We start from the raw sequence: 15,539 nt of genomic DNA on the forward strand, positions 1-15,539 counted from the left end.
AGATAGCACAAAGACATAAAGGTTGGCACAGAAAAGCTACGGGGAAAAAGTGAGATAGCGAGCAGCTGTTACAGCCAGCTGTCCTGACCAGTTGCTCTTAAGGGTGGGAGGCCAGGATGGAGGGATTCAGAGACATTAAGGAAAGACGGGGGGTATAAGAAGCAGACGGAGATGCTGATGGCTGACAGCGAAGGAGGAAAGTGGAAAACGCTCAGAAAGAAAGGATAAGAGTGTTCACCTAGAAGCAAGATTTTGGAGCAGGAAAAGCTTGGAAAACTCTTCTGTGACTTTTTAAATGGCAAAAAGAAGAGAAAGCTGTTTTGTAAAATCCAACAGAACTGATCCATAAGCCCCGCCCACTTCAAATCCAGATATCTTCTGTAAGCGTCACAGAAACACAACAAACACAAAACCAAAGAAAGTGTTGTTTACAGCCTTCAATCTCAGCAGGACATCACACACAAACCTTACAGAGGAATAACAAGCTGCAGAGTGACCCCTAGTGGCATTTTCTCCACCGTGCAAGACGACAATTCAAGTACAGGCAAGTTAGTCACGTGATGTGTGAATCCTTAAAATTAGAGCCCGTGTGTGTGTTCTTTGAATATTAGACTGTTCAGTGGTATGTGTAGGTACTTACTGTAAACTCTCAGGATGAGCACTCTGTGTGTTTCCTTTGCTTTCCTGATCACAAAGAGACGAGCTCACCTAACGGAGAGAAACAATGACAACCTGATTAAAAGAAGAGTACAGAGCATCCACAACTCTTTACTTCAAAGAAACCACATTCTCCTAGAGTAACTTTGCACGACTCACAGTTCAAATAAGTTATTGTAGATTAATAATAATCTACAAGCTGGGCCTCGGTAATAGCCAATTAGTTCATCCACTGTCTGCAAAAATGCTGCAAAACTGACTGAACAGGGCTGTAAAGAGCAAATGGGCCAAAGCGTCCTGCAAAGGCAAGCCAAGCGTTTCTCAAGGCAAACATGCATTAGACAAGGCTGCAACTGCTGAACTCTTAATGCATTACTTAAACCCACTGAATCACATATGACTGCTGTGTTGGTGCACAAACATCACAAAATAAATGAAATATTCCACTTGTCTGATCTGAGATAACAAGAGTCCACATCACTAGTGTCCATTTTCAAAGACAGCTCTCATAACCTTCATACTAGCTGTGCACATGACTGCCAATCCAATTATCCACCAGCGAGGACATTTGTCATAATGTTGGCTGACATGAGCTCTTTCAGTGGGTGGAACAGTGGTTAACACGGCTGCCTCACAGCAAGAAGGTCCTGGAGATCTGGCTTCCTCCTACAGTCCAAAGATTCATCCTCAGCCTATGACAGCTGGGATATCATCCAGCCCCCTGCCACCCTGAATCGGATAAGAGGATGGATGAACTCTTTTACTTTCTGTGCTCTCGTCAGACAGTCCGTGCAGACGTCGGCATACCTGCTGATTTTTCCTTCGATTGTTCCCGTCTGTGGACGTGGACCGTGGACTGTGTCACAGGCAATGGAATTCAAGCAGACTTCACAGGAGTTTAACAGGAGTGACTATTCAGCCATTGTTCCTGTGTAACCAGGGCTTTGAGCTTCTCTCTGACCCGTCTACCCCCATGTTACACTGTCAGCTGCTGTCTCTGTACGCCTATTTAGGTCGAGCAATGGTTCCTAACCGAACACAAAAGATCTTTGACTTTCACTTCCCTCTTGTGTTTGTAAAAAGTATTTGGCTCAAGAGCTCTTGGTCACGTTCATATGACGTTGAGAAGCTATAAAACAAGGATTAGCTCACTAATGCTCGTACGAAAAACACTTTCACTGCAAACTGTTGACAGAGAGCTGGCCAACCAGTGCATTTACACACACGGCATTGAAAACCTGCTTTCATAAATAAAAAAAGGGAAAAGGGGGGATGGCTTATCATCTCAAATATTTCTGTTTTCTGCCACTAAGCCTAGACGGGCGAGGACTTACTGGGTAAGCCGCACATTAAAACTCAACGTACACATCATATTTATCTACATAACACTGACACACTGTCATTGTTATGTAGATGCTCTTTCCTACTTGAAATTAACATTCATGACAGGCTCATCTCAAAATTCAGGCATTTTCAAAGCCCCATAGTTATGTGCCAGGTTGGTTTAGAAAGGTAAGGGGGAGCTTTTCAAGGTGGCACAAAATGTACTGTTTTCATTCAGGTTCAAGGAGTTTATACATTTCTTCCTTTTAAATGAGTGTATTTGATTAATTAATAAATTAGCCACAATCTCTGAGACTTTACAAACTTAATCTTTAAGTTTTACATTTTCTCATTAATATTTCCCTATTTATCATATTTGTAGCATTATACAAATAAAGGAAAATAACAAGCTGAGGTGGACAGTAACATGGATTTCACTCAAAAGTCTACTTATTACTAGAGATGGCACGATACCACTTTTTTATGTCCGATACCGATATCATAAATTTGCCGATACCGATATGAATCCGATATAGTGTTTTTTAATCAATAAAACTCTTTTTTAATATCTTGCTGCATTTTGTATAAGTTCATACTCAAGTTTAAATAAACAACAACACTAAAGCTATTCTGTTATACCTGTATGCAAAAAATACACTGCACCCAAAATATTTCATAGTTCAGCAAAACTGATCAAGCTAATAAACTTAAACCTGCTCCATCCTCCCTATTCTGGTGTTTTAAAGAGTACTTAGCAGAAATATTAAACAACCTAACTAATAGGGTTGCAAACTCCCAGCAAAAAAAAAGAAAAAAGAAAAAAGGGAACCACCCCCCACCTCATGATGCTTAATCGACGTAATCAACTTTAATTTGACGCAGTGTGAAAAAAAATGCACAGAAATAAATTATTTTTCAAGAATAATTAAATAGACTCAACATCTTTCTTCAACAGAACTGCACAGATGGTTCCCAAAGGAAAAAATACTATAGCTTACTAGAGTATATTAGACTTAATAGTTACTATATACAGTAATTGACTTCTATACATTTTACATCAAATTAAAACTTTGGGTGTAAGATTCAGATAATTATTTATTAAACGCTCGACATTTTAAATGAGAATAAGAAAGAAAAGGATGTCTTTGTGCCCGCTTTTCCCTGTTCATGCCCTATCGGCCCCCCTGGCTAAACTTTGCTAGATCCGCCCCTGCACAGTTACCAGCCGTCAGCTGTAGAAAAAGATCCTGGTGTAGAAAGTAATATTAAATAAATTCAGCAGCTTATCAAGCTTAAACGTGCTGCTGTTGTTCAGCCGCTGGTTTCCTCTTTCTGGTGCAAAGTGGGCCAAAGACAAACAAGAGAGAGGCAGTCGCTCCATATATCGGTTGTTAAGCTTAACGCTGGAATACTTTACAAACATTCAGAGATGAACTTACACACTTGCTTTACTTCTCTCTGCGATAACTTCCTCGGAGATGAAATGCCGGATTGGTAGTAGGGCTGCTCAATTAATCGAATTTTAATCTCGATTACGATCTGGGCTTTCAACGATCATTAAAAATGACTGAGGCGATTATTAGCCCCTCCCTCGTGCTTTACTCTCGCGCTGCTCCGTGTGGCAAATCGAGCGCACCTCTCTGCATTTCGAACACGTGTCACAACAATTAAGAAGACCCGAAGCTCGGAAAGCTAAGCAGAAGTTATTTGGAGAGGAGAGTGACTGTCGTTGGTTGAAAAGCGAGGTAAAAAAAAACTTCAGTGGTGTGGAAACATTATGGGTTCGTGGAGTCAGACGTGGATCAAGTAGACACAGTGTGTAAACTTTGCTACAGTGTCGTAGCTGCACCACAGAGCAACACTGCAAAGTTCACTAAACATAGATGTTTACATTTTTCATTTATTTTTATATTGCAAACATTTGCACTGTTATCAGTATTTGCACACTATTTTATATTATTTTTTAAAGTCATTATTCAATAAATTGTTATTGTTAACCCTTTAAAGCCGGTCAGAGCAGCACGCTCCGTTTTGCATAACTATTTTTAAATCCCTGTAGAACCGGAACCACGTAAGCTAGCGCAATCATTTGTTTTGCATATGAAACCGGAGGAGTTGTACTTACATCTTATGCCATCAGCTTGTCCTCGGTCACGGTTTCCTTCCACATAAAGCTTTGCAAAAGCTGCATAAAAAGCGCTTGCAGGAACAAAAAAATAATATTCCAGAAACACGCTTTGCCGATCTGATCAGCTGTTTGTAATACTTCCCACATTGAACAAGACGTCAACGGAACTATCGCATTTATGTCATTTCCTGACCGAAACCGAAAGTGACGTCATTTTCACGGAAAATGTAGTTTTTTACTTGTAGGCCTTAAAAGCCTATACTGGTGTTTTTATAAGTCATGTTTGACTTTATACTTTTCTGAATAGTTTCTGGGATGCTTAGAACTCAAATTGCACAGCTTTAAATAGTTTATTTTGATGCACGTGCTGTTTTCTTTGCAAATTTGCATCATAGGATTGTTTTTTGTTTTTCCTGCAGTATATAAAAATTGCTGTATCTCCAAAATAAAACTATGAAGACACTCAAGATAAATTTCCTGTTGTTGTAAACTATTTTTTGCATTTAAAGTTTTGAGGTATAAGCCTCATAAATTTCTCCAAGTTGAAATATATGTAAAAAAAACAAAAACAAAATCGATTTTCAATTTTTTTTGTAGTGTATTGCACTTTTTTGCAATTAATGTAGTTACTATGGACTTAATGCATACATATTATTAAAATATGGGCTATAACAGTTGTATTGATGTATAGCAACTTGAAATGCTCCCAAAAATGGCACTACAGCATGTAAAAAAATAATATAAGCTCTGGCGGACTTGGTTGGTCTTAAAGGGTTAAATAAATATCGTCAAATAATCGAGATCTCAATTTCAGTGAAAATAATCGTGATTATCATTTTTGCCATAATCGAGCAGCCCTAATTGGTAGCGAAGCTCCAAATGCTCAACCAGACCACCGACAGGTCTTGCACGCCACAGCCGCTCTATCACGTGAGCACACTGCTCCACTACGGTTATGAGCCGAGTTACGCCGTGTCGCAAGTTTTGTGAGGTGCTTTTTCATATTTAATGGATCGATTACATTTTTTATTTCTCTCCGATATCCGATCCAGTAATTTAGGTCAGTATCGGCCCGATACCGATGCATAATATCGGATCGGTCCACCTCTACTTATTACATTTTTCCATATTTTTCTTTCATGTTTCTCGTGGTTGGTCAAATTAAGAATCTCCAAAATTTCAAATGATGCGCTCAGATTTTGTGCTAAATTTATGCTCACTTTCAGACTGTTGTTTCTACTCTTATCTCTGTGTGATGTCAGTGGGAGCAGATATCCCTACTATGGTCACTCACACACAACAAACTCGGGCAGGCTGTGGTTTCAAAACGATGCTCGACTGGTCCAAACTGTTCCCAGCAGCCCACGTGACACAAACAAACAAAGCCACTTAAATCACTCTTCCTCCACACTTTGATAATCAGTCTGAACTGCAGCAGGTCGTGTTGATCATGCCTACATCCCTAAATGCAATGACCTGGTCTCATGTGATTGGATGACATATTTGCCTTAATGTGCTTTTGAACAGATCCATCCAGGCTGGAGAAACTGATCAGGAAGGCTGGCTCTGTGGTCGGCATGAAGCTGGACACTCTGGTGACAGTGGCAGAGAAAAGGACACTAAAAAAAACTGCTGGACATTATGGACAATGCTGGGCATCCTCTGCACACGGCCATTAACAACCAGAAGAGTCTGTTCAGTGACAGGTTGCTTCTCCCCAAGACAAGAACTAACAGACTTAAAAACTCCTTTGTCCCACACGCCATCAGACTGTTTAACTCCTCTCTGGAGGGGAGAGGGAGGGGAGACAGGTGGACAAAGGAGGGGGGAACAACTAAGCTGTAGTGCCTCTTCACCTCACTGTGCAATACTTTTTGTGCAATACTTTTGTTAATAGTCAACGGTGCAATAGACCTCAATACTGTGCAATTCACTTGTATTTTTATTTTATTCCTATTTATTCTATTTATCCCATCTTCATCCGCTTATCCGAGGTCGGGTCGCGGGGGTAGCAGCCTAAGCAAAGAGGTCCAGACCTCCCTCTCCCCAGCCACCTCCTCCAGCTTGTCCGGGGGAATACCAAGGCGTTCCCAGGCCAGCCGAGAGATATAATCTATTTATCCCCTTCGTATATTTTATTTATATATGTCTCTATATTTATATATGTGTGTGTGTATATATATATATATATATATATATAATATTCTGTAACTTCTGTCGGTGCTGTGCTTTTGGAAACCGAATTTCCCAGAGGAACCCACCCGAGGGATTAATAAAGTTTTATCTTATCTTATGTACCTAATGAAGTGGCAGGTAGGCATAAACAAGCAGGAAAAGCACAGTTCCTACTCTGTTGAGGAGGTGTTCAAATAAATAAAGCAGCATCTGTCAGGCAGAGAGAGCATCATCAGTTTCAGTCTGCCAGCACAGCTCCTGGAACAACACAGCAAACACGGTGACAGTGTCCACGGTCCTCCGTGAAATGGAAAATACACCTGTGCTTGTACAGCTCGGCTTTGCAGACCAGCACACTAATGACAACCAGGTACACAAACACCTTGAACACGTTTCACTCCTGCTCCTTTCCCAACAGCTGAAACTAACATCCCGTTTCAAATTTAAAGGGGCGGGCGGACCTGTCCGCGTGCCCATTAACAGCCAAATGTGACGTTATCAGCCTCGGCCTCGGTCAAATCACAGCTGACCCCGCGAGCTAGCGTTAACCACAATGAAGCCCAAAGCGTGAACAGCTCGCTTGGAGACCGGCTCTGTCGTCACCCGAGAGCTACGAACCCCACACAGCCTCCCCCGAAACAAACACAGCGCAGCGCGGGTGCTTGCCCCTCGGCAGGCGAGTTAAGTTCGCGTTAGCTGACTGTCGCTGCTAGCCAGCTAACCTCGCTGACCAAAACAGCTGGCTAAACAACAGCGGCTGCTCTGTGTTTCTCTCCCAGCCCCATACTCACTCGAGCACCCGCACGGTGTGAAGGCAAGACACGGGGCTAGTGCTGACGGCCGACCGGAGAAGTATTCCCGGGTTTCTACTTTAGTTCCTGCGGATGCTGATGTATCCGATCTCCATGCATCAAACCATGTTGGGTGGGCAGCTGCGCACTGAGTTCTTGTTTGTACTATCAGGAGGTTTCTGGGAGGAAATGTAGGAAACTTCGAAGGGCACTAGGAGGCGACTATGTACCTCAGCCTCCTATCTCCTCGAAGTATTTTATTTGAGCAAAAGTAGTTTTTCAGGTATCAGTGTCCGTCCTTCTGTTGGGAGCTCAAACAAAACCGTTCAGAAGCAGTGAACTGAAAATGTCTCGAATAAAAGCGATCAGACAGAAGCGTTCACTTCACTCTGGACTCAAACAAAGAAGCATGCTGACTCAGCAGGGACGGCGTTTAATGACAAAAGTAACAGAAAGCAAGAACGCGTCATTCCATCACATTCTAGTTTTTGCAAAGCCTGGTGGCTGATTTTGTTCTACATGTACAAACACATGCTTTGACAACAACAGATGCACACATGGTACCAACTAGTGGCATAACTATTCATCAGGACGTGCAGTTTTTTCAACACATTTAAAGCTATCTCCAAAAGTTGATTCTGTTCATCTGGACGTAGCGTTGAACAGAATCAACTTTTGGAGATTTACTTAGCTGGATGATTGAGCACGCATCAAAACATTTAAAGCTAAATTACAGAAGCATCAGCAGGCTGTATATGAAAGATGGAAGATGCCGTCGTTATAGGTCATTTATAGGTTAGAAAAAATGAAATCTTACTTTTTTGAAGCCAAGAGCACTGAGTTCTTCACTGCTGGACACTGTATGCTGTTGCCTAGTAAATTGTTGTTCCTATAGTAAAACATATGTTCCTTTCTGTCTTTTGGTAAATTAGTGGGAACCCTGATTTACCAAATGAGCTTCATGTTGCATCCGGTTCCTAGTTTCAAGGCTTGAAAAGAGCAATGGGAAAGTGTTTCCTGATATCAGCAAAATGCAAATATCACGCTTAGTCTACTGCACTGTAAATATACATACATATATATAGATAGATAGATAGATAGATAGATATAGATATTAGGGGTGCAACGATACACAAAATTCACGGTTCGATACTTTGGTGTCACGGTTCGATATTTTTTCGATACAAAAAAATGTTCATGCTTTTTTAATTTGTCGTTTATTAAAATTCTAAATATATATTTTAACTCAAACGTACAGTTTTTAAATTTAATGTTGCTGAAACAACAAAGGGATAAAATAATAAATCTATCTGATTGAGAAATCCCTCATCTTTGGAAAAGAGAGTTTATTACACAGAAATGGCTCTTTCCAAAATAAAAGCTATACTATACGCTTCTTCTGGGCTATATTCTCAGCAGCATATTAAACATATCAGCAATAAAGCTGCCATTTTCAGTTAACCTCCCATGTTGTGTTTCCTGCGTTTGGGTCCTACATCCTGCCTGCCACAGAGCCAAACTGTGACACTAACAACAAATTGGGGAACAAATACCAAAAGAACTGTCTCAGTTAATGAGGACATCAATAACGATACACTTGTAAGCTTTCAGCCTATACCCACATGTTTTACCATCTGTACTGAATCAGGTGGAAGCCAAGAATCATTAACTGTGGAGGAAACTGGCGAAAGTCAAAGTACCGTTAATAAACACAAGCTTTCCTCTGCTGTACATCAGGGTCACCTCGTAATATAATTTGGATGCTTCGACTTGAGTACAGTTAGAATTGCTTGATCAGCTGACACCTGTTCGCACCGTGCTTCAGAGTAGTGTTGTCCTCATAACAATCTCATGTAAGGTCAGATCATTAGCTTGGACTCTGGAAGTTTTGATTTACATTATAAAAGACAGACGGTTTTTATATTTTACCACACAGTGAGACAGATGGACTCTCACGCAGCTGCAGCAGTCACTAAAGAACTTGTATTACATAAGTACGTATAGATAAGCCTTTTCACTCAGAGAAACAGACTGGATTCCTGCAAGAATCCTGGGCTTTCAGGGTGGCATGGTGGTGCAGTGGCTAGCACTGTAACCTCACAGCAGGCCCGGCCCTAACCAATCTGGCGCCCTAGGCAAGATTTTAGGTGGCGCCCCCCTACATCGGCAGTGTAGTGTATGTACTCACAAGAAACCGAATAGCTTTGTCTTTGACCTTTTTTTTTTTTTACTTAAAGAAAGCAAATTCACAATCAGAATAATTAACAAGATAAAAAAAATATATGAATAAATAAATGAATACAAGAAATAAAAAATGAATATATGAAATACAATAAATTTTACATACATAAACACAATAAAACGTGTCAACAAGTTGGATAAAATAAATTAAAAATACAATATAAATAAGGCACTGCACAAAACAAGATATTAAATAAACCAGTATGACTTTAACAACTATATTACAAAAAAGGGGATCCTACAGAGTTCTCTAGTTGTGCTTTTTAATACTGCATTAACTAGAATGACTTACAAATTACTGTACACCACCCCCTCATCAACCTCACATCACCTGCTACAGCCTTACTCTCCTAGTCTTTCTTGCGGCAAAGTCATCTACAACATCATCATATGACAACTGATTTGAGACCACATGATTTATGCTTATGATATGAAGCATATGATATGCTTATCCCTCTGCGTCGGCGACGCAGAGGGAGAAGATCTGGCGTTCTGGTTCGACTGAGACGGCGCACTAACAGACCACCGTTACCCAGTTTATTACTGGCTAATGTGCAGTCTCTGGAGAACAAGCTGTGCGAGCTTCGGGCACGGATCTCATTCCAGCGAGAGATGCGGGACTGCTGCGTGATCTGCCTTACAGAAACCTGGCTATCGGACAAGGTACCGGACTCCGCAATACAACTACCGGGGTTCTTCGTGCATCGCGCGGACAGGTCACAGGATCTTACTGGGAAAAGCAGAGGCGGTGGTGTGTGTTTCATGATCAACAACAGCTGGTGTGATTATGCGAACGTGCACCCGGTCAAATCCTTCTGCTCACCGGACCTGGAGTACCTGATGATTAAGTGCCGGCCATTCTGGCTACCGAGGGAATTTACAGCAGTGATTATTACGGCTGTTTACATTCCCCCACAAGCCGACACTGACCGAGCACTCAGGGAACTGTACAGCGCGATCAGCAGCGAGGAAACCGCACACCCAGAGGCAGCGTTTATCACAGCCGGAAACTTTAATAAGGGAAACCTGAAGAAAGTCTCACCCAAACTCCACCAACACATCCATTTTAACACGCGTGGAGATCGGCTACTCGACCACTGCTACACCTCTTTCCGGGATGCGTACAAAGCCCTCCCCCGCGCCCCATTCGGCCAATCAGATCACCGCTCCATCCTGCTCCTGCCCGCCTACAGGCAGAAGCTGAAACAGGAAGCTCCAACCCGGAGGGCGGTGCACTGTTGGACGGACCAATCGGAGTCTGCGCTGCGGGACTGTTTTGATCACGCGGACTGGGAAATGTTTCACGTGGCCGCCAGAGACATTGATGAATACACAGACTCAGTCTGTGGATTTATCAGGAAATGCGTGGAAGATGTCGTCCCATCCAGAACAGTCAAATCCTTCCCAAATCAAAAACCCTGGATTAACGGAGATGTTCGCGCGGCACTGGCGGCACGGAACACCGCCTTTGCCTCCGCGAACACATCGGACTACAAACATGCACATTACCAACTCCGTAAGACGATCAAAGCAGCCAAACGTGAGTACAGGGACAGGGTGGAGCAACAGTTTGACAACCCTCGGAGTATGTGGCAGGGACTAAACACGATCACAGACTTTAGAGGGAAAACCAGCACACCGCAGACCACGGCCTCTCTGTGTGAGGATCTAAACGTATTCTACGCTAGATTCGACACAGCGAACACCATGAGACCGGACAGTGTGCGCACCGCGGATGACGTCAGTGCGCACACTGTGTCTGAGGAGGATGTGCGGAAGTGCTTCAGGAAGGTGAACGCACGCAAAGCTACTGGTCCGGATGGGATTCCCGGCCGCGTCCTCAAGTCATGCGCGGCTCAGCTGGCTGGAGTGTTCACGCACATCTTCAACCTTTCCCTCTCTCTGTCTGTAGTCCCAGCCTGCTTCAAAATGGCCACCATCGTCCCTGTACCCAAATCCTCCACCATCTCCTCATTGAACGACTGGCGACCTGTAGCCCTGACCCCCATCGTAAGCAAATGCTTCGAGAAGCTGGTCAGGGACTTCATCTGCTCTGCACTACCCGACTCACTGGACCCTCTACAGTTTGCATACCGCCACAACAGGTCCACTGATGATGTCATAGCCCTGACACTACATACTGCCCTGTCACACCTAAAGAAGAGAGACACGTATGTGAGGATGCTGTTTGTAGATTACAGCTCAGCATTCAATACCATCGTTCCCTCGAAGCTGGACAGGAAACTGCAGGATCTAGGACTGAGCAGCTCCCTCTGCAGCTGGATCCTTAGCTTCCTGTCTGACAGACGCCAAGTGGTCAGACTGGGCAGCATCACCTCATCCCCCGTCACACTGAACACTGGTGCTCCACAGGGGTGTGTACTGAGCCCTCTCCTGTACTCACTCTACACCTACGACTGCACAGCCACTAACAGCTCCAACATCATTGTGAAGTTTGTGGACGACACTACAGTGGTGGGTCTTATCACCAACGGTGATGAGACGGCTTACAGGGAGGAGGTCAGCGCCCTGACCCACTGGTGTCAAGACAACCATCTCACCCTCAACGTCGCAAAGACAAAGGAGTTGATAGTGGACTTCCGGAGGTGCAGAGAAGTACACACCCCCATCACCATCAACGGCGCTGCTGTGGAGAGAGTGAGCAGCTTCCGGTTCCTTGGAGTACATCTGGCTGAGGATCTTACGTGGTCAGTACACACAAACAAAACAGTGAAGAAGGCGCAGCAGCGCCTCTTCTTTCTCAGGAGACTGAAAAGATTCGGCATGAGCCCCCGCATCCTCAGGACCTTCTATCACTGTGCCATTGAGAGCATCCTCACTGGATGCATCACCACCTGGTATGGCAACAGCACCGCCTACAACTGCAAAGCTCTCCAGCGAGTAGTGTGGTGCTCTGAACGGATAATTGGAGGTGAGCTTCCCTCCCTCCAAGACATCTACAGGAAGCGGTGCCTGAGGAAAGCGGGGAGGATCATCAAGGACTCCAGTCACCCCAGCCATAAACTGTTCAGACTACTTCCATCAGGAAGGAGGTTCTGCAGCATCCGGTCCCGTACCAGCAGACTGAGAGACAGCTTCTTCCACCAGGCCATCAGACTGCTGAACACGTCATAGACACCTCACCTTCACTACTGGAACTTTAACATTATGCACTCCATACTGTACAGTAATGCCACTGTTTTGCACATGTCTCAACTCTGTATATTTTATATATTTTATATATTTTATATATTTTATTTATTGTTTACTCTATTTAATTTGTAAAATATGTGTACACACACACACACACACACACGTAGAAAATATTTAGTATACACATCCAGAAATGCATATACTATTATATATGGTACATATATTTATTAGTTTCAGATGTAGCCATTCTTGCATTTTGCTTATTTACATTATTGTATTTTGCACAACTCTGTTGCTTGTGAAGCTCGCACACAAGAATTTCACTCACATGTGCTGTACCAATGTACCTGCGCATGTGATGTGACAATAAAAGTGATTTGATTTGATTTGATTTGATTTGATGGAAAGTCCACTGAGACGTTCTTGCATCATAGTAGATCTCAGGTAGGTTTTAATGAGTTTGAGCTTAGAGAAGCTTCTTTCAGCAGCAGCCACTGTAACAGGAAGAGTGGCAAAGATTCTCAGAGCAACCCACATGTTGGGGTAAATTTCTGCCAGCTTCTTCTCATGCAGGAAGGTCAAGAGTTCCATGTTTGTCATGTTCTTTGATGGCAATGGTGGGAAATTCTGCATTTCCATTGCAAGTTCTGTGCCATTAATGTCCGGCTGGCTGTCATGGGTCAGAGTAGTACTCAGTGTTTGGCACTGCTGTAGCAGCTCTTCTTTTTGTAAGTTGTGGAAATTGAGGAGTACTCCAAACTTGTCATTCACCTCTCCAAGGTTCTGAAATCTCTCATCAAGTGAAGAGATGGCTGTATCCACTACCACATTAAAAAATGTAGTTTCCATTTTTTTAAGTGCATCTTAAAAAAAAAAGTGCTCATATTAAAAAACAGCATTCCCTCTCATGTGATATTGCTTAATTAACATTAATGATGTGCACTTTAACAACTAGGCTTACAACTATAATATATACAGGGGTGGAAAAGTGACTATTACCTGCAGGGTAAACGTTGGCTAACCAGAAGGCAATAACAATGTAAACAAAAAACACCTGCTTAAAAGATGAATACAAATGAGGAATGGTGGGAAAGGTGGGAGTACTGTAATTACCTAACGTTACATTATTATTTTCCATAACAATTTAGCCCCCTCCACAATATTAACTGACGTTAAAACAGTTAACTAGCTATTTATTGATTAGCAATTAGCGAATCATGTAACATTAGCTTAATACTAAAAATTTAGGTTACTATCACATTCAGACAAATAATTTCATGCAGGCTAACGTTACCTACCTCTGTCTTTTTCTCGTTTCTCCTCCTCTTCTTTTCTCTTTTTTCTTCCCTGGGCACCTGACAGTTTTGGCCGTTTTGACATCTTGTGTTGATTTTTTGATGTGGTGACGTCCAAAAGGAACCATGATACGGGAAGGAAGGGGGCGCACCGTGCGGGGGGGGGGGGGGGGCGTAATGTTGTAACAAATAATATTTCTATTAAATAAGCTTTACTTTGCATTTTAATTAACGTGTGATTATTTTTTGTACTTAGAAATAATAGTACCAACTTTTTTTTTTTTTTTTCAACATTTGTGGCACTGGCGTGGCGCCCCCTGATGGACGGCGCCCTTAGCATTTGCCTATACAGCCTATGCCACGGGCCGGCCCTGCCTCACAGCAAGAGTGTTGGTGGGTCAAGCCCGCTGGCTGTACTGTGTGGCGTTTTCATGTTGTCCCCGTTCTGTGTGCTCCTGCCTCTTCCCACAGTCCAAAAATCATACATATTAGGTTAATTTGTGACAATATGTGTGACTGTTGGAGGGAATGGTTGTCTGGCTCTGTTTAGCCCTGCGATAGACTGCCGACCTGCCCAGGATGTACTCTGCCTATTGTTCAATCACATCTGGTAAGGGCTCCAGCTACTACACAAAGCTGAATTGGATAAGCAGTAATGAAAATGGATGATGACTTTAGATATGCAGTTTTTATGTCCCAGTAACTATTAAAATTGGATTTCAATATACTTCAAAATAAGATACTCAAATAAGCTCCCTGAGACCTTTAAAACGATGAGAACTAAACAGCTTGTGTCAGACAGCTGGGGGACTCCATCAAGCCCCAGTATGATTTAAATAAGGATTATTTTGAACTTTTGAATCATGCAAAGCTACTCTAGAGTTCAAAAATTAAAAAAAAAAAAAAAAAAAAAAAAAAAGGAGCATCATAGATCTCACTTATGTCATGTGACGACTGTGTGCAGGCAGGAAAAGGACCCAAAGTGCAGACTCCGGAGACAGACGTGAACTCAAAAAACAGCTTTAATGCTGAACTCAAAGTAACAACCATTAACACGGGCAGGAAACCCAAAACACACAGCATATGTGAGTGTAGATAAGAGTAGATCACAACACCAACAAACTGAAACACAGGGCTTAAATACATAGAGGGAGCAATCAGGGAATGGGCAACAGGAGGGAGACACAGCTGGGACAAATCAGGGCTGACGAGACAAAGGAAGCAAAACCAGACGCATTTACATGAGACATGGACTTTCAAAGTAAAACAGGAAACATAACACAGACTGAACTTACAGGCACAGACTCACAGGCAGGCACTGCAACAGAGGGAACAGAGACGTGGGACCAGGGCAGACACAGACACTGACTGGACACGGGGATATAGCAGACAGGGGAGACAGCAACTAAGGATTACACAGAGACATAAACCATAAGAAAGAACTCTAACAAAGAAACCAAAGACTAGAAATGATAAATAATATAATAAACTCAAAAACCCTGGGTCAACGACCCAGGCATCCTAACAACTTAAAGCAGTATTTCAACTTTTTGTTACAGCTCACATCAGTGGACTCATTATGATAAGACACGTTTAATACATTTTAAAAATAAAATACACAATGACAACTACAAACTGACTCCTTCCTCAAGCTATTTTTGGACAGTAGTTGTCACATGGGGGCAGTGTGACTACCAGACTGTACAGGAAATTGCACAGATTCTGCAAAGCAGCATTTGCACTGCCATCTCTGCGGTTCTCCAGCTGTAGTGAAGC

The 15,539-nt window shown here is 42.7% G+C and overlaps 3 protein-coding genes across 9 annotated transcripts in view; 1 reads left to right on the forward strand and 2 right to left on the reverse strand.

Moving 5' to 3' along the window:
• disp1 (dispatched homolog 1 (Drosophila)) overlaps positions 1-7,302 on the reverse strand; it is a 110,788-nt gene extending 103,486 nt beyond the window's left edge. For 2 of the 3 annotated variants that reach the window (XM_040017915.1, XM_040017916.1), the window contains exons 1-2: positions 7,075-7,298; positions 641-708 (exon numbers count right to left, since the gene is read on the reverse strand). The gene's annotated coding sequence lies outside the window, so the exon portion shown is untranslated. Of the gene's footprint in view, positions 1-640; positions 709-7,074 lie in introns of all 3 variants that reach the window. The other variant, XM_040017920.1, reaches the window with a different exon arrangement.
• Positions 1-15,539, forward strand: part of hmbox1b (homeobox containing 1 b) — a 50,464-nt gene that overhangs the window by 2,721 nt on the left and 32,204 nt on the right. For all 5 annotated transcript variants that reach the window (XM_040017929.1, XM_040017930.1, XM_040017922.1 and 2 more), the window contains exon 2: positions 11,982-11,987. In XM_040017929.1, coding sequence (XP_039873863.1) covers positions 11,982-11,987 — 6 coding nt within the window. The remainder of the gene's footprint in view (positions 1-11,981; positions 11,988-15,539) is intronic.
• Positions 9,413-13,938, reverse strand: LOC120725182. The gene is made up of 3 exons (XM_040017934.1): positions 13,767-13,938; positions 12,871-13,331; positions 9,413-9,745 (listed from the first exon to the last, which is right to left on the reverse strand). Exons 1-3 carry the CDS (start codon positions 13,846-13,848, stop codon positions 9,650-9,652), a joined length of 639 nt encoding a protein of 212 aa, XP_039873868.1. The 5' UTR covers positions 13,849-13,938; the 3' UTR covers positions 9,413-9,649.

The sequence above is a fragment of the Simochromis diagramma genome, unplaced genomic scaffold, assembly GCF_900408965.1.
Source record: "Simochromis diagramma unplaced genomic scaffold, fSimDia1.1 OVJJ01000802.1, whole genome shotgun sequence".
NCBI lineage: Eukaryota > Metazoa > Chordata > Actinopteri > Cichliformes > Cichlidae > Simochromis > Simochromis diagramma.